Below are 25,781 nucleotides of genomic sequence, written 5' to 3' on the forward strand. Positions count from 1 at the left end.
GTATATTTTCATTTTAACTGATTATTTTCTGCCCAAGTTTTATACAAAATTAGATGTAAATAGTTTTAATTTCAACTTTGGTTTCCAAACAGAGTTGTCTATTTTAATTTTAATTTTTAATATTTTATAATATTGTTTTCATATAGATTTCTTATTTTGAATCTAATTCTACTATTATTTGATAGTTTTTAACATTAATTTATAAAAAAAATGAAATTATAATATTGTTTTCGTATTGATTTCATATTTTTAATCTATTTATACTATTATTTGATAATTTTAAATCTATTTCCTCAGTGTGGGTTTGCTCTCTTGGAGAAGCAGACACAACCACAAGCCTAACTATTGACTTCTTCCTGAGGAAGACTTCTTAGGAGTGGGCGGCAGAGACCGACTGCCTCCAAGTCAAAATGCAACTTTTTTGCTGTAATATAAATTAATATTTCCACCAACTGCGTCCACAAATGAGAAGAAGCAGTGCCAATTAACTGGTCAAAAGGCTCCTAATGATGCAATCCAAGCACAATTGAGATGCTCACCAATTTACGATCCATGTATTAAGATCTAAATTGCAGCAAAAGCACTCCAAATCACTTACAAAAGAGAAACTGACCTCAATAGATTGATGTCAATCAAAAACCTTCCGACATAGGAAGAACACCCTCAATATAGACCAATAAAAATACTTCGATATCTTAAAACATCCAAATCCCTATCTATAGCTTCATCATTTTTCTTATACCCAACCCAATCAGTCACAGGACAACTCCTCTGATCATCTCAACTCTTTCTGCCATCACATAATCACGCAAGCATTGGGGTTCTCCTCTGCACTCTGTACACAATAGTACGTGGTCATACAAGGATTGTAAGCCTTGTATGCCTTGATGAGCTCTGCGGTCAGTTCATTAGGATCCTTTTTCTTCTCTTCCTCCTTCTTGGGTTCTTCCTTCTTCTTCTCCGGCTCTTTCGCCGGGCCGACCGAGACTATCGCGGCGCACCAGTGTTTCCTCAGCTTGCCCACCACAGCAATCGGGTCAACGATCCCGATTACAGTGAGCTTCATGTCCTTCATGTCCATAGATATCGAATCGATCCCTATTATCAGACAGAATTATAAGTTTACGAGGAAGAATAGTACGATACACAGAGAAAGAGGTCCGATCGATTACCTTGAAGGCTGGAAACTGCTTTCATCGCCTTCTTCTTATCCTTGTCATCGTGGACGTCCACTTTCACCACAACCTTCTGCCATCATGCCAAGGAATACATCTATATATTAGCCTTAACGCAGATCCAGTTAAGGAACAGACGCAGAGAGCGAGGTAGAGGAGAAGAAGAAGTCAGAACTGGAACCTACCTGCGCTTCTGCGGACATCTTTAGGACTCTGAACTGACAGGAGGAGAGATGAACACGGTATTGGGACTACCGGTTGCCTCGGGGAGAACGATGTGAGGTAAGCATGTGAGGAGGGAGTCTCGGATTTATAGTGGTGCGGGAAGCCAAGTCTTCGCACTGTGCGAGTCAAAGTCTCCTTGGGTGAGGAAGGTGAGGGGAGGGCTCTTCTTCTTCCTCGTGCCAACGGGGCTTGGCAGCCGCCGAAACAGTTGTCACCCTACCCTCAACATTAGCAAACAAAAATTGAACATAATTAATTCTTTAGCTGATTTATATCATCTAACAATGACTTTGTTGACTCAATTGGTTCTTTCGATCTTGTGGATCCTAAACATCTATTTTCTTGAATGACTCACTTGCCCCTACACCTTTTAACATAAATCCTTTTATTTACCTTCATAAATCAATAATTTGGACTTAAAATATTTAATATATAGATATGTGATGTCACCTTAAAACTACGATTAAGGTAATTAATAGAGTGCGACGATAGTCATCAATTTAATAGGATCAAATTGATCTTTTGTTTATTGTTGCCATGTTCGAAAGAGGGAAGAAGTTTGTCCATTACTCATCTGATGGTTAAATTAATATATGTTCATTGTAGGGAAAAAAAAAATTACAAAGAATCATAGCATTCCGTTTTAATTTAATAAATTCAAGATAAAAATATACCTAAAGATATTATTTTATATAATATTTATCTTATATGATCATCATTAGTTATATAATACTCATGTTGAAATGAGTTGATTCCTTGCTTCACAATGTAGCAATTATCAACATATCATATCCATTCAATCGACACGTTCCACGGAACTCAATCTCTTATGATTAGAGAAATTTTTTAGGCATGCCCCTAATAATTTTTTAAGGAGTCTCAATTTTAAACCCTCAATTAGAATCAACTTAACACGATTTTATTTAACTTTGTATCTCAAAATCTAAAATTTTTAAAAGATTTAACTTAGAGACCAAACATTTTATTTACACATAAATGTATAAATATTAATCAATCTCACTTGACGTCCATTGTATATAATAGATTAATACGTTTTAGATACCATAATGGGATGAGATAAGATGGCATTCGTTAGCCACACCCCAACATAAAAGCCTTCTCCTATAATAATCCCAAGAGATCGAATGTGACTACTATCATAGACAAAACAGTAAATAAGATATACGATGTAATGCTTGTATATATTTATATCTTTTGATTTTATTCATGCTTTGCACAGTATGTAGAGGGCTTGTAATAGGATTAACGACTCTATTTTAGTTGATTTTTGTTATTCTCTAATGAAAGTATACTTATTAGGGAATGACATGTCTAATTTATGTGTTATCATATCCTAGTTGATATGCGATGCATTTATAATATAGCAATTGTCAACATATTATATCCATTCGATTGATATGTTTGATAGAACATAATCCCATATAGTTAGTAACATGACATCAATTAGAATGTCAACCCAATCCCACATCTAGACAAGTGGTATGTAATCTTATCTCATAACTATGGCTCAAACAATTCGGTACATAATCTTACTGTCCATTAATGATTGAATGATATGCATATTCACATTAGATTTTGATACTTATTTAAATTCTCCGATCCCCTTTAATGATTTAAGCATTAGAGAGAACTTTTAAGGTATGCCCCAACAATTTTCTACGTGATCTCGACTTGAATCCTCTCATTGCCCGATATCTCAACTATAAACTCCAAAATCCGACTTAACATAGTTTTACTTAATTTTGTATCTTGCAATCCAAAATTTTGAGAAGCTTCGATTCAAGTCTAAACATCTTATTTACATATATGATACGTAAACATCATTCAATCTCACTTGACATCCATATACGATATGTGGATACGTGGATACGTTTTAGATATCGTAATGGGATGAGATGATATGGTATTCCCCGGCCACACTACAACATAAATTTTTTTTCCCACAATAATCTCGATAAACTATTCAAACCAGATAGAATGCGACTGCAACCATTGCTTATGCTTAATCCCAAAAGCATAAAGGATTTATTTGAGTAATGATTAATCCCAAAAGCTTATGCTTATTTATTTTCGACGATAATGAGAGAGTACAGATAAATTAATTCGAAAAGCATCCAAATCTGATTCCCACATCAATGTTATCACCCACTTCACAAAGTCAACCCCGGTCAAGTCAATAATAATTCCACATATTCAAGAAGTGGACCACCACACTGCATAATCGAGTCTTCCGTTCACCGACGTGAATTTTCTTTATTTTTATCTTTTTTATTATTTTCGGTGGTCCGGAATATTGAAGATGACGTAAGTGCCGGCCCATCGCCAGTTTAGGCCCAGACAGCATACCAATCCGTTTGCGGACGTGGCGAGCTCCAATTGGCCGCAAAAGGGAACCACACGTGACTGGGACGTGTTGGGCTGAGGTCAGCTTACTTTGGACCGACCACATCACCAATATCTCTAGAAACTAATTGGATGCGGACATCTGCGTCCAATATAATACAGACGCGATAGCTATCACCGATACATCCCACTTGGGTTGCAGAGTCGTGTATGGCAGCGTACTAAATGTTTGACTAGTCAAAATGTGTGAGAGACCCAGAAAGAATAGGTTACCAAACATTTCTTCTCTTTGATTTTTTATTATTCAATATAAATTATTTTATTTGATAAAATTATAATATTCATATGAGATGAGAGATTAGAAAGAGTAAAAACTGATGACATGTATTGGATTCGACTCACAACTTAATAATTTTAAGTTTTGGAATTGAATTGATGATCAATCTTATATATGTTAATCTTGTTTTTCACATCTTATCCGAGTTTCTTTAAAGTATATGAAGGAATTATGTGAAATCTTAATGAAACGAATTCCCTTTTTGGAAAACATAGCCAAATGAGTCCGGAGTTAATTTGTAATAATTTTAACCTACAACTGGATTTCCTTAATCCTTATTTGGATACAAAAAAATAGTTCTATTGATTATGATTATGTGAGACATTTCATGAAATTATAACTCTCAACCATAATAAACTAATTAATTTTAACTTTTCTCCGGTCTTTTGTGTACTTTTCTTCTTTGTCTCACTTTGCAAACTATTGGTATTTGATTTTGACAACTTGATTGTGAATTTGGACATCTATCAGCCATACATTTGCCGTATGGGCATATTTTTCTTTTTTTTTTCCTTAGGAATATTCTCCTTCACTTGATTGATCTTCTTTTTCTTTCATTTTTCTATGACCGTTCCATTAGGTCAGTCAATCCAACTATAATATTTTTACACTATGTTATCGTATATTTAATAATAATAATATATTATAACGTAATACAAGTATATTATAACATAGTATTTTAATATAAATTTTATAAAATACTATGTTTGGTACTTAAAAATACTATAATATAATATTTTTGCACTATATTAATACTGTATTAATATTTATACGGAAAAATATGTAATGCTAAAATGATACGTGAACAACGCAAGATGCGAGGATTGTTGTTGTTAGCGCGTTACTATCAAGTCAATGAAAGATTAGATTAAATATGTATTGGTAATGGTGAGATTATAGCACCGTTGACTAGTCTAAGCTCGTCATTGGCACAAAATTAGGACTTGAAAGCTTAGACTAGTCAAGTGGCCAATAGTTCCTCTCACCTTCTTGACTCGTAAAGGAAGACTTGGATGCTCGCAGTATCCTTATAAATCTGAGACTCTTACATGCTTAGCTCAAATCATTCTCCCATGCCTTGTTCTTCATCTCGCTCCTCATGTAAGAGTGCTAACGTTCCAAGTTGTAGTTTCACAGTAGTAATTCTTATCATCTCTCTCTCTCACTCACTCTCTCCAAATAATATTAATTGATCTGGTTGTAGCCGGATGTGTTGAAGGTGGAGCTCCACGATGACAAGGATGAGGGAAGAAGGTAACGAGAGTAGTTTTCAGCCATCAAGGTAAAAGCTTTGTTCACCTCGCCATTCTTTTCTTGACCTTCAAACCACGTAAGCTATGTTTTCGTGCATGAACTTTAACGTGATTTTGTATCATAGCTGGGATCGATTTGATATCCATGGAAATGAGCCAGTTGAGATATAGTGTTTCGTAAATTAGAATTAAGAGATCGAAGAGGTTAGGCGATGAGATTGTGAGTGGAGTGAGGAGTACAATTTATTTTGTTATTATGAATTATTAAGGTAATTGATTGTTTGTTTTCTTTTATCAATGATTTATTTTTCCTTTTTTGTGGGAATTGAGAAGAAATAATCCCAGCAAGTCTCATTGATGGCAGAGAATTGAGGATTTCCGAGAAGGAACTAATTATCGAGTGGGTGTCGTGAGACCACATCGCACCTCCTTCAGGCATATTTGGTCAAACCATATCTTCGCATGACTTTGACCAGTTCAACTTAAATAGTCAATTTGCAATTTCTGGGTCTTATTTTAGTTGGTCAACCAGCTGCCTTCACACATAGGCATGGAATCAACTATCAATCATAGCTTATTGTTTATCTCTTATTCGCAGATCTACTAATAAAGTCAAATTTGTAGTTGAGTCGAGCCTTTATTATTGTTTTCCTCCAACCAATCATCACCTAAAAGTGACGTATAATACATTTTGTCACCAATCCCATCGTTTGGTAAATAAAAAACAAAAGAAAATTCATCCTTATTCTTAGACCTCAGGATGAGAAGAGAAAACCTTCAACCGAAGACTCCTCAATGTATCTGTGCATTTGAGGAAGCTGAAAACATGAGAATCAAGCACTGGGGTTCTCCTCGGCACTCTGCACGTAATAGTACGTGGTCATGGCATCAGCATCCTTTTTCTTCTCCCGGTCTCCTTTCTTGGCCTCCTCCTCCTTCTTCTCCGGATCTGTTGCCGGCCCGACCATCTCGGCGCACCAGTGTTTCCTCACAGCTTGCCCACCACACTCATGGGGTCAACGATCTCGTTCTTCGTGTCCATGGATACAAAATCACGAAGAGGAAGATTACGAGACACAAAGAGAAAGAGGTCTGATTGATCACCTTGAAGGCTGGAAACTGCTCTCATTGCCACCTTCTTGTCCTTGTTATCGTGGACGTCCACTTTCACCACAACCTTCTGCAATCACACCGAGGAATACAACTGTTAGAGATCCAAGGAAAAGAACACAAGGAACTGGTAATTGTTGCTGTAGCAGCAAACTTTCTTCTTTAATGTATTAGAATTGGAACTTACCTTCATGTCAGCTGACATCTTCTTCAAGAACGAGAGGCGTGGATGAAGGAATGCTACCACAGTAATGATACGAGGTAAGCAAGTAGAGTCTCAGATTTATTGTATGGGTTAAATAATCTGTGAATTTTATTTAACTTAAATTATTAATCAAAATATTTAAATTAAAATTAATAATTATATATTTATTAAATATTTATAAATCAATCTTAATTTGAAACTAATTGAGATGTTACATTTATAATATTACGAGCAACTAAAATTATTTGGTGGACGACTCAAAGGCATCTTCACGGTGAGGAAGATGAGAGGAGGCTTCGACTCTAATGATCGTTGTAGTCTATTCTCATCATTAAAACCCACATTTAACATTATTAACTCTTATCTTCTCTTAAATTCACCTATGTATTCTGAAACCAGTATACATGATTAACGATTAAGTATTTCCTATTAATATTATTTTTTGATGGTGGTGAACAGTCGAGAGGTAAATCTAGAGTGCCGCTTGATCGACAGTCCAGGGCAGGACAGCATTCGGGTCTGTTTGGCGACGTGGCGAACTCGGACTGGTGATAGCGACGTGACGTCACCCGATCAGTCGACGTTGGTGTCAGCCAATCCGATTTCCAGAATAGGGTCGGTATGCATGCGAAAGCATGGATGGTTCTAGAACGCTGTATTGGTTCGACCCACTGCCGATGAGAGAGAACCGAACCGAACTTGGATTCCAATTTGGCCGAGTCCGAGTCAGGTACCCAAACCTGATTTCGTGTTTTTATTATCTTTAAGATGATCGATTTTGCTACACATATGTTTCGTATCTGAATTCCTGTGAAATGAGTGCATCACTAAACCTTGGGGTTTTGAGTGATTCATTGCTACATGCTTGCTTTTGCAAATCCAAAAAGTAATTAGGTTTGATCATATATAGAAATTAAGATATGACAAAATAACAATAGGCTTTCAATTTTCTTGACCAAGAATCTCATCTGATTTTAAATTTCTTAATTTAAATACCTGATTTATGAATTTTTAACTAGACACATTTAACGTTAGCTAGTAGCTCCTGATACCGACGTGGATGATTATACTACAATCACAATACGGTGATTAGGCGCATGTCTTCGTAACGATCGATAATTTTATATGATCATATTTCAAATTAATTCCTATGATTCTTTTGATTTATCAGAAAATTATCACCAGTATCCTTAACTTATATAAGAAAAATACTCTATCATTTTCGATGTAATTTTATATAATTTTTTTATCCTATTTACTAGATTTGATTTAGATTGCAACTAAAGTGTCACATCGGAGTTGACGACGTCCATCGGAACCGCGTGGCAACTGGCGTTTCAAACTCGGGTTCCAGAAAACGACGAAGGATTCGTAGCAGCTTCCGCACGGCTTCCTCGCAACTTCCTATGACCCTCTATTATATTTACGTAAATTTCCGTCTCTAGCAACACCTCATCCCACGCCTCGTTCCTCGTCTCAACACTCGGCGGAGAGGGCTAAAAGATGGCCGCGGACATGCAGGTGAGTTCCAGTTCTAATTCTCCAAATTATTAGTATCGCGAAACAAGTTTCACGATGTAATTTCCAGTTCCTTCTCTCTACCTCGCTCTCCGCTTCTCTTCTTTTTGTCTGAAACTTGTAGTTTCATTCCTTGGTCTCATGGCAGAGACTTGTGGTGAGAGTGGGACTCCGGGGTGACAAGGATAAGATCAAGGCAATGAAAGCAGTTGGCAGTATTGAAAGTAAAGCCATAGTTCGATTCACCACTCTTTTCCGTGTGTCCAACCCGACTTCTGAACCACGTTTTTTTCTGTATCCTAACAGACGTTGATTCAGTATCAGCGGACATGAAGGACATGAAGCTCACTGTAATCGGGATCTTTGACCCCGTTGCTGTGGTGAGCAAGCTGAGGAAACACTGGCACACCAATATAGTCCTCATCAGCCTGGCAAATGAACCGGGAAGAGGAAGGATGAACCAAAGAAGGGAGAGGCGGAGAAGAAAAGAGCTGTTAATGAACAGATCGCCGAGCTTACGGCGCCATAACAAGAATATTAGAGGGCTCATCCTCCTCATAAGCCAATCGAAGATTACAGACAATTCTTTGGATACGGTGTAGAAATCAAAAAGATATCCCTCTTGCCTTCAGCTGATTCCCAAGAACTAACAAGTCTAAAAGGAGTACTCGTCGTTCGAATAAATACTATGCTCAGATTGTATGTTAAATGAGCTGATTGGGAGTCGATTAAATAAGTTTTGTACTTCCATATTGCGTAAGGGGAAAAGAAAAGATTCAAAGAACAGCAAAATAAATCTGTTTTGTAGCATACGTAAAATAGTTGTCTGTATCACCTGTTCATTCAAATCCAAAGCTCCCGAGTGATACATCCACTAGTCTTCGTTGCTTCTTTAGTCAGACAAACCGCATCATGCCATCGATTCGAAGACTTTTTCTGATTCGAGGCGAAGGAGACGACCTATATTAAGAGAGAAGAAAGGCTGTAGAGCAGTAAGCTAAACACATTTCGCTGGATCTGCATGCAAGAGGTAGATCACTGGATCGCCTGAAATGGGAAGATTAATCAGTGAGCAGCCTTTCCCTTGTCTTCACCCTGGCGACGGAGGACCGGCACGGGAGCTGACCTCGCCTTTGGTGCAGTCGACGGTACTAAGAAGCCCACGAGGCACTTGACGATCCTCTTCAGTACCTGCCCCCTATTTGGTATATACCGCGGATGGTGGCCCGGTCTGGGGATTGGACTCGGCTTCTCTCCTTCTCCATGACTGCGGACTGCCATCGGTAGGAGATTACGGCCTCGGGGATCCCGCTTTTTCTCTCTCTTTCTCGCCTATTACTAATACACTTATAGGTGGGCAACGAAAACGAAGTGGGTTCTATGATTCTGTGGAAGTTTTCTCTGCAGCTTCTTCGGTGCTCCTTCGTGACGGTTGCTCGATCACCCAGTTGAGATGGGCACTCGGTTGCAAGCACACTGAGCAGGAGCATGATTTCGAGGAAGACGCACGGAGCTGGGGCGAAAGAGTGATAAAGTGCTTGCAAGTCAACATAGGTTGTTTCTTCCTGGCGGAGCGCAGAAACAATGGGAAGGAAAGAGATTGCAAAGAAGCACAAATGTGAACTTAAACCTTCTGGAAACAAAACAAATATAATTCTCTCCACGCGGAAATGCTTAGACGTTACCAACCATGTCAAAGCTAGTGCACAATTTTCAAGTTTGGCATGCAATGATTCCACTAGGATCGAAAGAAACACGTCGTCGTTCTCGATATCAATGCACATCTTGAGTATAACGATCCTGAATTCAAACTATAAAAGATACCTCAAGTGTGTTTCTTAAGATATTAAAAAATTCTTAGGGTTTTTAAGCATTTAGCTTCGGAAGACTTAGCACTTATCGATATCTCATTTCCTAGACTAACATTAGAATCAAAGGGAATTTGTTGGGCATGCTCCTATGTAGTTATACAAGGTTTGAAACTGTTGTGGTCTTCATACCATTGACCGAGAGTCGCCACAGCTCGGTCCTAACCCATAGGCATGAAGTCGTATAGGTCGCCCTTGTAGTGATTTGACAGGGTGGTTGACGCGACACCGAGGTATCCGTTGTGGCTCGAATGTGGCTTTAGAGGAGTGAACGATATATAGTGATAGAGATCTGACCCTTGGGTAGGTGTCAGGGTTCGGCTTTATATTTGGGAGGTTGAGGAGACCATTTGTAACGATCTCAATGCCTTCTTCTTGTCATTTATCCATATGAGCACTAGTCCAAATGACCCCCTATGGCCTATCACTCATAAAGGCCAACCAAGGGGGGAGGAGATCTGATCAACCACTTGAGGATCACTACCCTAGGCGACCAAAAGGATCAACCTGAATGACCTTCCGTGGACTATTGTCTATGGGTGTTGATAGGTTGTTACCTCCCCCATGTTGTTGTTGAGTGGGGGTTGATTTGGCCCTTTGTCCCCCACATCAGCTCCTTTGTGATGGCCAACTAGCGAGTCATGATTGATGTTAGAATATTCTCTATCATTTGTTCTTCCTTTTGAATGCATGTCTCGAGGCTCTTGCAAAGAGGTTTGAGGCACATCGTTCAACCTTCTTGTTGATTGGGGTATCCTTTCACCTCTCGAGTTATATCGATTTGGATATCTCAAGTACATCAAGTTTATGCTTCCGCCATAGAGGATATCTTGTTGTGGTTTGCTAGTCATAGGTGCCCAGCAAGCCAATCACGTGAGTGATGGCACGTGTGACTTGATACAGAATCTTTTTGCTTATTATATTTTGGCGTATATCACTTTATAACTATTGCATAAATGCATATATATATATTGTGATGTCCTTGGATTTGTGTAATGGGAATCGGATCGTGATGAGATCACGATAATGAGATCGATTCACCTTTAAACACATATCCTAAATAATCCCGGTCATAGGTTACTCGAGAGGGACATCGTGATAACCGGATAAACTGGTGTGCTGTATACCCGTCCATATGATGGATGCAGCTGGTCTCATAGCTGCTCGTGTAGGGACACTAGGGATACAGTACAGGTGCTCATTGGAGAATGAGTTCACTGATTGATCCGCTTACGGAATGCTAGATGGTTGATGATGCCTTATTGTCAGACAGCGATTCCGTAGTCCTAGTGGTGTATCTGGTCCTTAGACTTAAGACACCAAGGATATCCTGTATGAGTGCTCCACTCTTTGATACCAGACTTATAGGTTTGGCTGTCCCCAGATCTAGTACAGTTGGTCATTGGGAGTGGTAGTCGACCGTACGAGGGCTATTGAGTGTCGATAGAGGATCATCCACTCTCGGCGTCATGAGAGGAATATCCCATGTGTTCTTGCTCAGACAAATCCCTGGCCAGGGTCATTCGGGTTGAGAGAGAAAGAGTTCTCTGGGAGAATCCGATTAGAGCGAGACTCGAGTAGAAACCGTATGGGTCTGACAACACCATGCTCGATATACGGTCTCTGGGATATTAGATGGATGAGGGACTATAGGTACATGGTAACTGAGGACAGACAGGTCCAATGGATTGGATTCCCCTGTATCGTCTGGGGACTACGGCGTAGTGGCCTAATACGTCCGTAGTCGATGAGTCGAGTGAATTATTACAGAGATAATAATTCACTGAGTTAGAAAGAGTTCTGACAGGTATGACTCACGGCCAGCTCGATATTGGGCCTAGAGGGTCACACACATATGGTAGGCATTGCGATGAGTAGAGGTTCGGATATGATATATCCGACGGAGCCCTTGTCTTATTGGATGCAGATCCAATACCCACTAGGGAAGGACCCATTAGGGTTTGACACGGGATCTCTATAAATAGGAGGGATTCACAGCCTCATAGGCTAAAGTCTTTGCTTGCCTTTCCTATTCTCCTCTCCCTCTCCACCTCAGAGTAGGCCTGGAGTTTTGAAGAGCGTCGTCGCAACCCTACTGTGTGGATCACCGCTAGAGAGAAGGACGCTTAACCTCCTTCACCCTCTCCTAAGGATCTGCAAGGAAACAGGGATATTGAGTGTCGATAGAGGATCATCCACTCTCGGCGTCATGAGAGGAATATCCCATGTGTTCTTGCTCAGACAAATCCTTGGCCAGGGTCATTCGGGTTGCTGGGCCTGGAGTTTTGAGGAGCGTCGTCGCAACCCTGCTGTGTGGATCACCGCTAGAGAGGAGGACGCTTGACCTCCTTCACCCTCTCCTAAGGATCTGCAAGGAAACAGAGTAGGCCTGGAGTTTTGAGGAGCGTCGTCGCAACCCTGCTGTGTGGATCACCGCTAGAGAGGAGGACGCTTGACCTCCTTCACCCTCTCCTAAGGATCTGCAAGGAAACAGGGATATACGATCTCCCTAGGTAACACAATCTCTATACGCAGTTTTGTGTTTTGCGGATTTTTGCGCACCAATCTTCGCACGACGACGAACATCTTTTTGGGAATCGGGGATTTTGTTTTCTTGTTCTTCCGCTGCGCATGTGATGTCGCCCCCCATGATTTCCCAACATGGTTCGGATTTTCTGACTTACACACCTTAGGCTAATTTGACTCGGAGCCTCTGCTATAGTAGAATCTTAGCATGAGTCAAAATTTTTGACTCACATGCTTGGGGCACATTCAACCCAAAGCCTCAATTGAAGTGAAAATCTTGGCATGGGTCGGATTTCTTGATTCACGTGTCTCGGGCATATTCGGCTCAGAGCCTCCGCTGTAGCGAAAATCTTAGCATATGTCATATTTCCTAACTCACATGCCTCGGGTGTAGAGAAATCTAGGGACGACATCACATGCACAACGAAAGATATAAAACAAAACCTTAAATTTTTCGTAAAGGTGTCCACGTGTGAGATAGATGTATTTTACCTAGGAAGAACATATATCCCTGAATCCCTATATATCTGTAGAAAAGGATGAAGGAGGTCAAGCGTCCGCCACTTTATCGGTGATCCACACAACAAGGTTGTGACGATGCCCCTCAAATCTCTAGGCATGTTATCTAAGGAGGAGAAGGGGAGAGGAGAATAAGAGGTGGCAACCAGGAAGCCCCAACCTATGGGTCTTTAGTTCCCTCCTACTTATAGACGCCCCTAGTTAACCCTAATGGATCATACTCTATTGGGTACTATATCTCCATACAATTACCTAAGCCTCTTAGATTAGTTGGTCCCTACCCAATAATCTCTTATTAGTTTTTATTAGATCTCATTCATAAGATCCAATAATTCAGGGGCTTAATGGATATCCATTAAGATAAGGGATTCGACAAATATCTCATATTTGAACCTCTACTCGTCGCAACACCTATCATATGTGTGTGACCCTCTAGGCCCAATATCGAGTTGGTTGTGAGTCATATCTGTCAGAACTCATTCTAACTCAGTGAATTATTATCTTCATAATAATTCACTCGACTCATCGACTGCGGACATACTAGGTCACTACGCCGTAGTCTATAGATGATACATGTGAATTCAATCCTTTGGATATATCTATCCTAAGTTACCATGTATCTATAGTCCCTTATCCATCTAATATCCCAAAGACCATATACCGGGCATGGTGTTGTCATACCTATACAGTTTCTCCTCGAGTCTTGCTTTAATCGGATTCTCTCGAAGAACGCTTTCTCTCTCAATCCGAATAACCTTGCCAAGAATTTATCTGATCAAGAATACATAAAATATTTCTCTAATAATACCGAGAGCGGATGATCCTCTATCGACACTCAATAGCCATCGTAAGATTGACTGCCACTCTCAATTACCGGTTGTACTAAATCTAGAACTTGCAAACCTATAAGTCTAGTATCAAATAGTGTAGTACTCATATAGGACATCCTTGGTGTCTCAAGTCTAAGGATCATATACATTATTGAAACTACGGAATCACTGTCTTACAATAAGGTATCATCAATCATCCATCATTCCGTGAGTGAATTAATCAGTGAACTCATTCTTTAATGAGTACCTACACTGTAGCGTTAATGTCCCCACACGAACAACTATGACATCAGTTGTCTCCATCATATGTACGGGTATATAACATACCAGTCTGTCCGGTTATCTTGATTTTCCTCTCGAGTAACCTATGACCATAATTATTTAGGGTCTGTGTTTAAAAATAAATCAGTCTCATTATCATGATATCATCATGATCCGATTCCCATTACATAGATCCATGAACACCACAATATATATATACATATATGCAACAAGCAATATAAAGTGAAAAAAATATCAAATAATATAATAAGCAAAAAGAATATGTATCATATCACACGTGTCATCACTTACGTGATTAGCTTACATGACACTTATGACTAGTATCGGGCTCATTCGACATGGAGCCTCTACTATAACAAAAATCTTAGTGTGGGTTGGATTTCCCAACTCACATGTCTCTGGCACATTCGGCCCGAAGCCTTTGCTATAGCAGAACTCTTGTCATGGGTCAGATTTCTCGACTCACATATCTCAGGTTCATTAGTCTCGGAGATCGTAGAGGATATCCTGGCGTGGGTCAGATTTTTCGACTCACACACCTCACTTTCATTAAGCCCCAAGCCTCCACTATAGTAGATTTCTTGGCGTGAGTCATATTTCTCAACTCATATGCCTTAGGCACATTTGGTCGAAGGTATCATTGAAAGTCTCCAATGATGGGTGATGAAAGTTGGTCGGGAGTAATTCCTCTTGGATACTTTGGACGAATGTGGAACGACCTGAGGTGGGGTCGTTTGCTTACCCCTTCGATTATTAGAACTCTCATTTTACCTCGTCTAGGTGTTGATTCATCAATCACAATTATTCTCTTAGTAAGTCATCCATCGAGTCGGTTGATTGGGTCTCTAACTCAAGCAAATTGGCCTCTGATTAAATTCCACCGTCAAGGAGCGCGGTGGTCCAATTGGTATTTTGACTAGTTGAGGGTAGTCTAGGGCCGTCGGTAATGGATCAATTAAGGGAACTTCGAGGGGTGCAGACACAGGCGATGGTTGAGCCACTAATCACAACTATGAATGGGGCATTGCCTGCTGAGCTAACCAAGGCAGGAGTAAGGCGATGGCTTGCATCATGCCTGTCACATCCTAGATTTTTTTTTTTTCATATATTTTCACACAGGCCAAATAAATAAACATCACTTTATTCATCATCTATAACCATTTATTACAATTCATTTATTCATCAAATTACAAATAGAAAAGTAAACATAGTGATGTTAACTTCAAGAGTCATCCAAGTGGCTCTACCTAGCGGTAGAGGAAGGTCCGCTCTCCACTGGAATCCGATTTAGTACTAGAGGGAGGCTGCTCTGAAAATCAAAAACAAAGAAAATTCAGCAACGCTGAGTAGGAACCCCAAAAGTCAAATCAAGATGAATACATGATCAAAATTCAATCATTCATCCCATTGGCGTATATCAAATACCCGAAGGAGCACTCCCCCAACAACGGATGGAGAGGCTTTATCCTACGGGATGAGTTTGTGTTCTCCCAACAGCGGATGGAGGCAAACTCATATCACACTCCCAACAGCGGATGGAGTGGTGTCCCACACCCGCCAAAGTGGGGACACGTTCCTCCCAACAGCGGATGGAGGAACCGTCCAGCCGCCACGTCTAACGGCCCGCTAATCCCCGAAGGGAATCGCCCTACCTGCTCTCGGCAGGAATATAATCTCACACTGGTCATATCCATTTCGGGATGAAATAACATATTTAAAACATCTCTTTCAAAAATCATCAATATCAAATAATATAAATTAACCCTCAATTGACTTGAACTCTAGTTTAATCGATTCAATTGAACTCGATTTACTAGAGCCTAACTGAACTGATTTCTAATCCTTATTTAACTGGTCTGGAACCACCCTAGACTAGTATAATTTAGACTAGATTAAGTTCAATTTAGGTTAAACTAACTTGAATAAGTCAATCAATTCGGAATCACCCTGAATTGATCTAGACTAATCAAGTCTAGTTTAATTCAATCAATATTTGGGCTCAAATTCAACAATAATATTGGGCTAGATTGAGCCAGTCCATCTACTGGTCATGTGCTTTATACATGATTGAGCATGCATTACATAAAACTGGCCCAACCTTGGCTCATGGACTAGTCATAGCATATACCCATTAACAACATAAATGAAAACATAATAATGCATTAAAAGATAGATGGGAAGAAAAGCTTTAATACAAAGAAATAACATTCTCAATTTGACTAGAAATCATAAGACATTAAAAGAGGGACTAGGAGATAAGTTTTAATACAAGGAAATAGCTTTCTAAATTCAAATAAAAATCATGTTTTCAACACAAAAAAATTTCAACATATTCTAGTCATATTTTAAATCATTCAGAATAATATATTTTAAATTTCAGATCAAAGAATATAAAAAAAGGGATTTTAGATAACATATTCTAGTCTAACAAGATTTTAATCCAGATAAGACTAAAGATAAACTATAATACAGAAAATATATCATATAAAACATATACATTTTTAACATATTTAATTCTACAATAAAAACCTTAATCATGGGTCAAAGAATATTATGAAAACTTTAACTGATTATTTTAATATAAAAAAAATTGACATTTAAAGAATTGATACACATTTTTCAAACTATAAAACTTTCAACATTTAAAGAATCAAAATAAAAGCTAAAACTTTTAAGAAAGGTAGGGAAACCTACCTCTTGTCAACAGGGTGTAACTCCTCATTCTCTTGTCAACAGGGTGTAACTCCTCGTTCCTCCCGCTGCCAGGCTCGACTAGGTGAGGAACGAAGGAGAGAAATCCCTCCCTTTAAATAGAAGGAGGTGAGCCTTTATTAAGGGAAATAAATTTTAATTTTCGTATTTATTTAATATAAATTATTTCCATTTAATATACTACCAAATATGATATCATCATATTTGGAATACTTACTAGTTATTTCCTTAATTCATATCAACAAACAAGGAAGTAGATTAGGATTTCCCAAGGAAGTAGATTAGGATTTCCTTAAATTATAATAACAAGTAAGGAAAGAAAATCAATTCTTAACTTAAATATTTGATGTGATTACATTTCTCCCCTCCTATAGGAAATTTGGTTCCCAAATTTAGCTTACCTTAATAGAATAGATGAGGATACTGCTCTCGCATATCTTCTTCTCTTTCCCATGTTGCCTCTTGGTCTGAATGGTGTTGCCAACAAATCTTTACCAAAGGTATAATTTTGTTCCTTATAACATGTTCTTTTCTTTCCAAGATCTGGGTTGGTTGTTCTCTAAAAGTGGCATCATCTCGTAATTGTAGAGGTTGGTAAGATATGACATGTGATGGATCCCTGATATATCTTCGAAGCATTGACACGTGGAATACATCATGGATGCTAGCCAAAGCCAGGGGCAATGCCAATCTGTATGCTACAGGCCCAACCTTTTGTAAGATCTCAAATGGGCCAATAAATCTTGGGGCTAACTTTCCCCTTTGACAAAACCTCATAACTCCCTTGGTTGGCGACACCTTTAAGAAGACGTGCTCACCAACTTCGAACTCTAGATCTCTTCGCCTTCGATCTGCATAACTTTTCTGACGACTTTGAGCTGTTAATAATCTTTGGCGTATAATTCGAATATTATCAGCATCTTTTTGAATTAATTGAGGCCCCAAAAGCTTCCGTTCTCCCACCTCATCCCAATATACAGGTGATCTGCACTTTCTTCCATAAAGAGCTTCAAATTGGAGCCATCTGTATGCTAGAGTGGTAACTATTATTATAAGAAAACTCAATTAGATGCAAGTGCATATCCCAACTCCCACCAAAGTCTAAAGTACATGCTCTTAAGAGATCTTCAAGAGTTTGTATTGTCCTTTCAGATTGGCCATCAGTTTGGGGGTGAAAAGCTGTACTAAATTTTAACTGCGTGCCCAAAGATTTTTGTAGACTTCCCCAAAATTTAGAGGTGAATCTAGGATCTCTATCTGAGATAATGCTAACTGGCACCCCATGATATCGAATGATTTCCTTAATATATAAGCTTGCTAGTTTATCCAATGAATACTTCTTGTTAATAAGAAGGAAGTGAGCAGATTTAGTAAGTCTGACTACTATTACCCAAATTCCGTCATATCCTTTCACAATCTTGGGTAATCCTGTCACAAAATCTATAGTGACTTGTTCCCACTTCCATTCAGGAATCGAAATCCTTTGCAACTTTCCCGCAGGTACTCGATGTTCTATCTTCACCTGTTGACATATCAGACATTTAGAAACAAACTCTGCTATATCTCTCTTCATACCATGCCACCAATAGTTTTGGCGTAAATCTCGATACATCTTAGTAGTCCCGGGATGGATATTAAATTTTGATCTATGTGCTTCCTCTAATAATTGCATCTTTACTGGATGGCTTTCGGGAACACAAAGTCGATTGTGGAATGTAATAGAACCATCTTCGGCTTGGAGGAATCCAGGTCTAGAACCTTGAGCTATTTCCTTAACTATCATTTGAAGATATGTATCTTCCTTTTGACCTTCTTTAACCTTTTCCACAAAAAATGATTGTGCCATCAAACACACAAGAAAACCTTTATTTGTCTCCGATAAAAGTTTAAGTTTTAAGTCTGCTAACTCCGTTATCATAGAATTCCTTTGAATATTCATATAGGCTACAAGACTGTAGGTATTTCTGCTTAAGGCATCAGCAACTACATTAGCTTTCCCAGGATGGTAGTTGATATTAAAATCATAATCCTTTAGAAAGTCCAACCACCTTCTTTGTCTCATATTTAAATCTTTCTGTGTGAAAATATATTTGAGACTCTTATGATCTATGAAGATTTCGAAAGTCTGTCCATATAGATAATGCCTCCAAATTTTCAGTGCAAAATTGATAGCTGCTAGTTCTAAGTCATGAGTAGGATAGTTCTTTTCATGAGGCTTTAATTGCCTCGATGCATAAGCAACTACCCTCTCGTTTTGCATTAGAACGCAACCAAGCCCTTGTAGTGAGGCATCACTATACACTACAAAACCTTCTCCTCCTGAAGGAATCACCAAGATAGGAGCACTGGTTAATTTCTTCTTCAATTCTTGAAAACTTTGTTGACATTTATCATCCCACATGAATTTTATGTTCTTTTGTGTCAACTTGGTCAATGGTGCTGCTATTTTTGAAAAGCCTTCTACGAATCTTCTATAGTATCCAGCCAAACCCAAGAAGCTTCTAATCTCTGAAACATTAGAAGGCTTCTTCCATTTTATCATAGCTTCAATCTTGTGAGGGTCAACAGATATGCTAGCGCTCGAAATTACATGACCGAGAAACATAATTTCATTGAGCCAAAAGTTACACTTACTTAACTTGACATATAGTTTCTCTCGCCTTAGGACTTCCAGAACTGTCTTAAGATGGTGTTCATACTCTGCTATGCTTTTGGAGTAGATTAGGATATCATCAATGAACACAATTACAAATTTATCAAGATAAGGGTGGAACACCCTATTCATGAGGTCCATGAGGGCAGCTGGTGCATTTGTGAGTCCAAAAGGCATTACTAAGAATTCATAATGACCATATCTTGTTCTAAAGGCAGTTTTCTGTATGTCTCCCTCCCTTATCTTTAGTTAATGATACCCGGATCTCAAATCAATCTTTGAGTATACCTGAGTACCTTGAAGTTGATCAAACAGGTCATCTATTCGAGGAAGAGGATATTTATTCTTTATGGTCACTTGGTTGAGTTGTCTATAATCAATGCATAGTCGCATAGATCCATCTTTCTTCTTCACAAATAGGATAGGGGTACCCCAAGGTGATACACTAGGTCGAATAAAACCCTTGTCCAAAAGCTCTTGGATCTGTTTCTTTAACTCCTCCAACTCAATTGGTGTCATTCTATATGGAGGTTTAGAAATAGGTGCAGTACCAGGTAGAAGATCAATTGTAAATTCAATCTGTCTATTTAGTGGCAGTGTAAGTAGATCTTCAGGAAAAACATCTGGAAAATCCCGTACAATGGGGATGTCCTTTAATACTGGCTTCTTAGATTCTTCTCCAGAAATAAAGGCCAAGTATCCCTGACATCCCTTCAGTAATAGTTGGGTAGCACTCAAGGCTGAAATAATAGAAGGGAACTTTTCTTGAATCCCAATGAACTTGAAAGATGGTTGATCTAAGGGTGAGAAAGTAATAGTCTTCCGGAAACAATCGACACTTGCATGGTATGTTGAAAGCCAGTCCATACCCAAGATAGCATCGAAATCTTGAAATTCTAGTATAATAAGATCTACTAACAAATCATGACTTTTAATAGTAATAACACAGTTTCTATATATCTGATCAACTGTCAAAGAGTTTCCAACTTATTATTTGTATGAACACCTTTCCGAGTGCGTACACTAGTAGCATTGCGATCATGAGCACCCCAAGTGATAAAACCACTAATCTTTGGAATTGGCTCTATTACTCTTATAATAGGTTAAAGACAATCATTGGTTAAAGTCAATCAAGAGACCTAATACACCTACAGGCCCTAGACCATGCTCTGATACCATAAAAATTGTCACATCCTGGATTTTTTTTTTTCATATATTTTCACACAGGTCAAATAAATAAACATCACTTTATTCATCATCTATAACCATTTATTACAATTCATTTATTCATCAAATTACAAATAGAAAAGTAAACATAGTGATGTTAACTTCAAGAGTCATTCAAGTGGCTCTACCTAGCGGTAGAGGAAGGTCCGCTCTCCACTGGAATCCGATTTAGTACTAGAGGGAGGCTGCTCTGAAAATCAAAAACAAAGAAAATTCAGCAACGCTGAGTAGGAACCCCAAAAGTCAAATCAAGATGAATACATGATCAAAATTCAATCATTCATCCCATTGGCGTATATCAAATACCCGAAGGAGCACTCCCCCAACAGCGGATGGAGAGGCTTTATCCTACGGGATGAGTTTGTGTTCTCCCAACAGCGGATGGAGGCAAACTCATATCACACTCCCAACAGCGGATGGAGTGGTGTCCCACACCCGCCAAAGTGGGGACACGTTCCTCCCAACAGCGGATGGAGGAACCGTCCAGCCGCCACGTCTAACGGCCCGCTAATCCCCGAAGGGAATCACCCTACCTGCTCTCGGCAGGAATATAATCTCACACTGGTCATATCCATTTCGGGATGAAATAACATATTTAAAACATCTCTTTCAAAAATCATCAATATCAAATAATATAAATTAACCCTCAATTGACTTGAACTCTAGTTTAATCGATTCAATTGAACTCGATTTACTAGAGCCTAACTGAACTGATTTCTAATCCTTATTTAACTGGTCTGGAATCACCCTAGACTAGTATAATTTAGACTAGATTAAGTTCAATTTAGGTTAAACTAACTTGAATAAGTCAATCAATTCGGAATCACCCTGAATTGATCTAGACTAATCAAGTCTAGTTTAATTCAATCAATATTTGGGCTCAAGTTCAACAATAATATTGGGCTAGATTGAGCCAGTCCATCTACTGGTCATGTGCTTTATACATGATTGAGCATGCATTACATAAAACTGGCCCAACCCTGGCCCATGGACTAGTCATAGCATATACCCATTAACAACATAAATGAAAACATAATAATGCATTAAAAGATAGATGGGAAGAAAAGCTTTAATACAAAGAAATAACATTCTCAATTTGACTAGAAATCATAAGACATTAAAAGAGGGACTAGGAGATAAGTTTTAATACAAGGAAATAGCTTTCTAAATTCAAATAAAAATCATGTTTTCAACACAAAAAAATTTCAACATATTCTAGTCATATTTTAAATCATTCAGAATAATATATTTTAAATTTCAAATCAAAGAATATCAAAAAAGGGATTTTAGATAACATATTCTAGTCTAACAAGATTTTAATCCAGATAAGATTAAAGATAAACTGTAATACAGAAAATATATCATATAAAACATATACATTTTTAACATATTTAATTCTACAATAAAAACCTTAATCATGGGTCAAAGAATATTATGAAAACTTTAACTGATTATTTTAATATAAAAAAATTGACATTTAAAGAATTGATACACATTTTTCAAACTATAAAACTTTCAACATTTAAAGAATCAAAATAAAAGCTAAAACTTTTAAGAAAGGTAGGGAAACCTACCTCTTGTCAACAGGGTGTAACTCCTCATTCTCTTGTCAACAGGGTGTAACTCCTCGTTCTTCCCGCTGCCAGGCTCGACTAGGTGAGGAACGAAGGAGAGAAATCCCTCCCTTTAAATAGAAGGAGGTGAGCCTCTATTAAGGGAAATAAATTTTAATTTTCATATTTATTTAATATAAATTATTTCCATTTAATATACTACCAAATATGATATCATCATATTTGGAATACTTACTAGTTATTTCCTTAATTCATATCAACAAACAAGGAAGTAGATTAGGATTTCCCAAGGAAGTAGATTAGGATTTCCTTAAATTATAATAACAAGTAAGGAAAGAAAATCAATTCTTAACTTAAATATTTGATGTGATTACAATGCCAGTGAGGGTTTGCACCTAGTGCGTAAGGCTCAGTAAAACTTTGACGGGATCGACCAGGTGCCCCTCGCTCACCCCCGAAGATGATAGCCCAGGGTCGTTGAATAGACGCCAGTAACACCCTGGTGTATGAGCCAAGCTGGATGTGTCCACTTGAGGGAAGGAGGGCGGTTGTCCTCCTTGCACAAAAGTGTTGTGTATAAGTGGCAGCACCCCCTCGATAGAGTGCTCATTAAGGGGGTTTGTCAGTAGACGTTCTTGTAACATTCAGGCCTTTTTTTGTAGCGCCAAAAATATTGTGGTCTTGATACAATCAACCAGGAGTCAACATGGCTTGGTCTTGACTCCGAACGCGTGAAGTCATCCAAGCAACCCTCATAGATATCTGACAAGGCGATCGATGCAACGTCGAATTGTCTATGGTGGCTTGGAGGTGGCTTTAGAGGAGTCTCCAGCTTCCTAAGATGGTCTCGAGACTAGTCCTAGGTGAGCTCTTGTCGCCTCAGGGGTCCTGCACTAAGGTCAACGTTGAGGGGGATTTCTCAACCTGACCCCTCTGATGCTCAAGTTAGTATCGTGGAGTTGTGGGGGTGAATGACATGCAATGAGAGAGATCTAACCCCTGGGCAGGTGCGGGGGGTCAGCTTTTATACCTGGGAGGCCGAGGGGACCATTCGTAACCGCTTCAGCACCTTCTTTTTATCGTTTGTCCACATGGGTAACTGGTCCAAACAGCTCCTTATGGCCTGTTGCTTGTAGAGGCTGACCAAGGGGGGAGGAGATCTGATCAGCCACCCCAAGACCATTGCCCCCGATGATCGATAAGATCGACCTGAATAACGTCCCGTGGACTGTTGTCCACAGAGATTGACAGGTCGTTACCTCCCCCACATTACTGTCGAGTAGGGGATGATATGGTCTTTGTCTTCAAAGTTAGCTCCTTTACGAGGGATGATGGGTAATGATTGGCGTCATGATATTCCCTAACAGGAAGCTTAAGAATTTATGAAGATTTAATATTTTTTTGACACCAATCATGAAATAAAAAAATGGATCGACTCCAAATCCACGTTCCAATCGAAGAAAGAGGACAGCTACAATACACTACAAATAAAAGATTTAGTGAAATTTTATTTCTCTATCTACTAGGTAACTTGAAAACCATAAATATAGATGGTGTGGTGATACTATTTGGTTCATAGAACAACAGTCTTACTCGTTCCTCAAGGATTAAATCCCCTGTTCTCATTCGTTCCCAGTTTATTCCTGCATCACTTGGTCAGTCCCGTCCAAATCTACGCAGAGAGTCCTTTCTGGAAACAATACTGAGAAAGGAGCCGACTCTGGATCTTGTTCAGCCGGCGACGATGCTGCAGATCCCACTAAACCGACAGAATAGTTCGACTCGGGAAGACCGCATATATTCCCTCTCCATTATGCAACTTATATCTTCCCATGGAGGAGACACTTGGAACGACAGCAGCTCACTCTGCTTCCTCTTCAGCTTCGAAGAGGTAGACAACAGATTGAGTTTGCAGTTGCATTCGAGTTCCCTCCTCTCAAACCTAATCTTCTCTTTTCGAAGGTGGTAAGCCAAGTCTGATGCCATCAACGAGTCGCCATCCCCGGTACGTACCACAAAGGGGTCATGTTCTTTGGTGCATCATCAAGAGACTCCTCCCCTGTTTCTTCCCATCTGACCCTGCAACGCCGAGAGAGAAGGAGACACAGAAGGGGAAACAAAGGAGATCTTCCTGCAGCCTCCACTCCATGGTATCAAATGGCGGCGGGAAGCAGATACCTGAGTCTTCTCCGGGTTAATGGAATGAAGGTATGGAACTCTGCTATTTTGTGAGTGTATGGAACTCTGCTGTTTTATAATGAATGATATATTGTAATAAAACCTACTAAAATTTTGTGAAAGTTCAACAAATTGAGATATGTTGTATGGGTTTAAACCCATCCCATTTTTCCTCCATAATCATCTCATATCCAATTGCTTAGTGTATTATTATATAAATAATAAAGTTCAGATTCCTTTTCATATGCGAACGTCATGTCATTTAATGTAAAGAATAAAAAAATAAGAAAATAAAATTTATTAACTCGGCGTAATCCATCCTCTCCCCACGGGTGATGTCGCCTTTCGCGTCACCATCCGGTGCACTGACCCGCCTGGGAAGCGGATGACGCGGTTTTCTCTGGACTCGATGACGCGCTGGCCGCGTACGTCAGCGTCGCCAGGACGGCCGATTCCCTCACCATCCGTGGCGGGCCCCGCGGACGTCCCCGCGGTCCACGGCGGGCCCACGCGTTCGCCTCGCACAAACCATACGCTACGGCAGCGCAGTGTGAATATGGACTACTAATGATAATTTTGGTGCCTACAGGAGTAATTTTCTTTACTTTACTCATTATTTATTAGCAATTTGACACAAACTAAGAAATTGGGTTCACCTGCACTTTTTCTTTCGAGTCGGAAGATAGCGACTGAAGCAAAGAGAAACGAGAAAGAACAGAGCATGAATGAAGGTGGTGCAAACACGAGAAGAAAGAGAAAGAAGCTATCAGTCAACCGACTTTTGTTCCGCTGCCGGGATATATTAGTCAAGCTATCGAGGTCGCTCATGACTCGATTGAATTCAAGTAAATCCAAAAGAAAGCCAAAGGAAATCTTTCTACTGGAGCACTGACACATCCTTGAGGTTTGACTCTACAGCTTATCTACTCGTGTTATCGAAATGAAATGTCACGTAGAAATCCTTGACGAACGATATAAAACCGCGTAGATTGCTAAAGCAAATTCTTCATGTCGACATCAGCTCGTCAGCTTCAATGGAAGTGATATCGCTTTGTCGAAGTGGGCAAACGCGTGGGATCGATGCTTAGCTCGCTCGATACAGTATAAATTTCCTGCTTGGTAACTCAAGATAAAGCACCAAAGAACTTTCCGCTGCCATCAATTCATCCTTCCTCGGCTTCGCTTCTTCTCCATGGCGGGGCCCGCACGTCCACCGGCGAAGACA

At 39.3% G+C, this 25,781-nt stretch overlaps 2 protein-coding genes across 7 annotated transcripts; one reads left to right on the top strand and one right to left on the bottom strand.

The window, feature by feature from the left end:
• Nucleotides 1-532: 532 nt before the first annotated feature.
• Nucleotides 533-1,515, bottom strand: LOC135645974 (heavy metal-associated isoprenylated plant protein 39-like). The gene is made up of 3 exons (XM_065164971.1): nt 1,361-1,515; nt 1,173-1,248; nt 533-1,098 (listed from the first exon to the last, which is right to left on the bottom strand). Exons 1-3 carry the CDS (start codon nt 1,376-1,378, stop codon nt 797-799), a joined length of 396 nt encoding a protein of 131 aa, XP_065021043.1. The 5' UTR covers nt 1,379-1,515; the 3' UTR covers nt 533-796.
• Nucleotides 1,516-5,123: 3,608 nt separating this feature from the next.
• On the top strand, nt 5,124-9,057 carry LOC135645975 (heavy metal-associated isoprenylated plant protein 39-like). 6 transcript variants are annotated; one of them, XR_010498930.1, is made up of 7 exons: nt 5,124-5,202; nt 5,306-6,594; nt 6,663-6,725; nt 7,129-7,399; nt 7,932-8,190; nt 8,336-8,411; nt 8,494-9,057. XR_010498930.1 is itself a non-coding variant. In XM_065164972.1 (6 exons), the coding sequence occupies exons 4-6, from the start codon at nt 8,173-8,175 to the stop codon at nt 8,787-8,789; spliced, it is 390 nt and encodes a 129-aa protein (XP_065021044.1). In that variant the 5' UTR covers nt 5,130-5,202; nt 5,306-6,725; nt 7,129-7,399; nt 7,932-8,172; the 3' UTR covers nt 8,790-9,057. The 6 variants fall into 6 exon arrangements, 2 of the variants coding, with proteins under 2 accessions (XP_065021044.1, XP_065021045.1); XR_010498931.1 differs by having other exon boundaries at nt 6,680-6,725; XR_010498929.1 differs by having other exon boundaries at nt 5,188-5,202; nt 5,306-5,383; nt 5,719-6,725.
• The last annotated feature ends 16,724 nt before the right edge of the window (nt 9,058-25,781 follow it).

Source organism: Musa acuminata, chromosome BXJ3-8 (genome assembly GCF_036884655.1).
Source record: "Musa acuminata AAA Group cultivar baxijiao chromosome BXJ3-8, Cavendish_Baxijiao_AAA, whole genome shotgun sequence".
In the NCBI taxonomy this organism is placed as follows: Eukaryota; Viridiplantae; Streptophyta; class Magnoliopsida; order Zingiberales; family Musaceae; genus Musa; species Musa acuminata.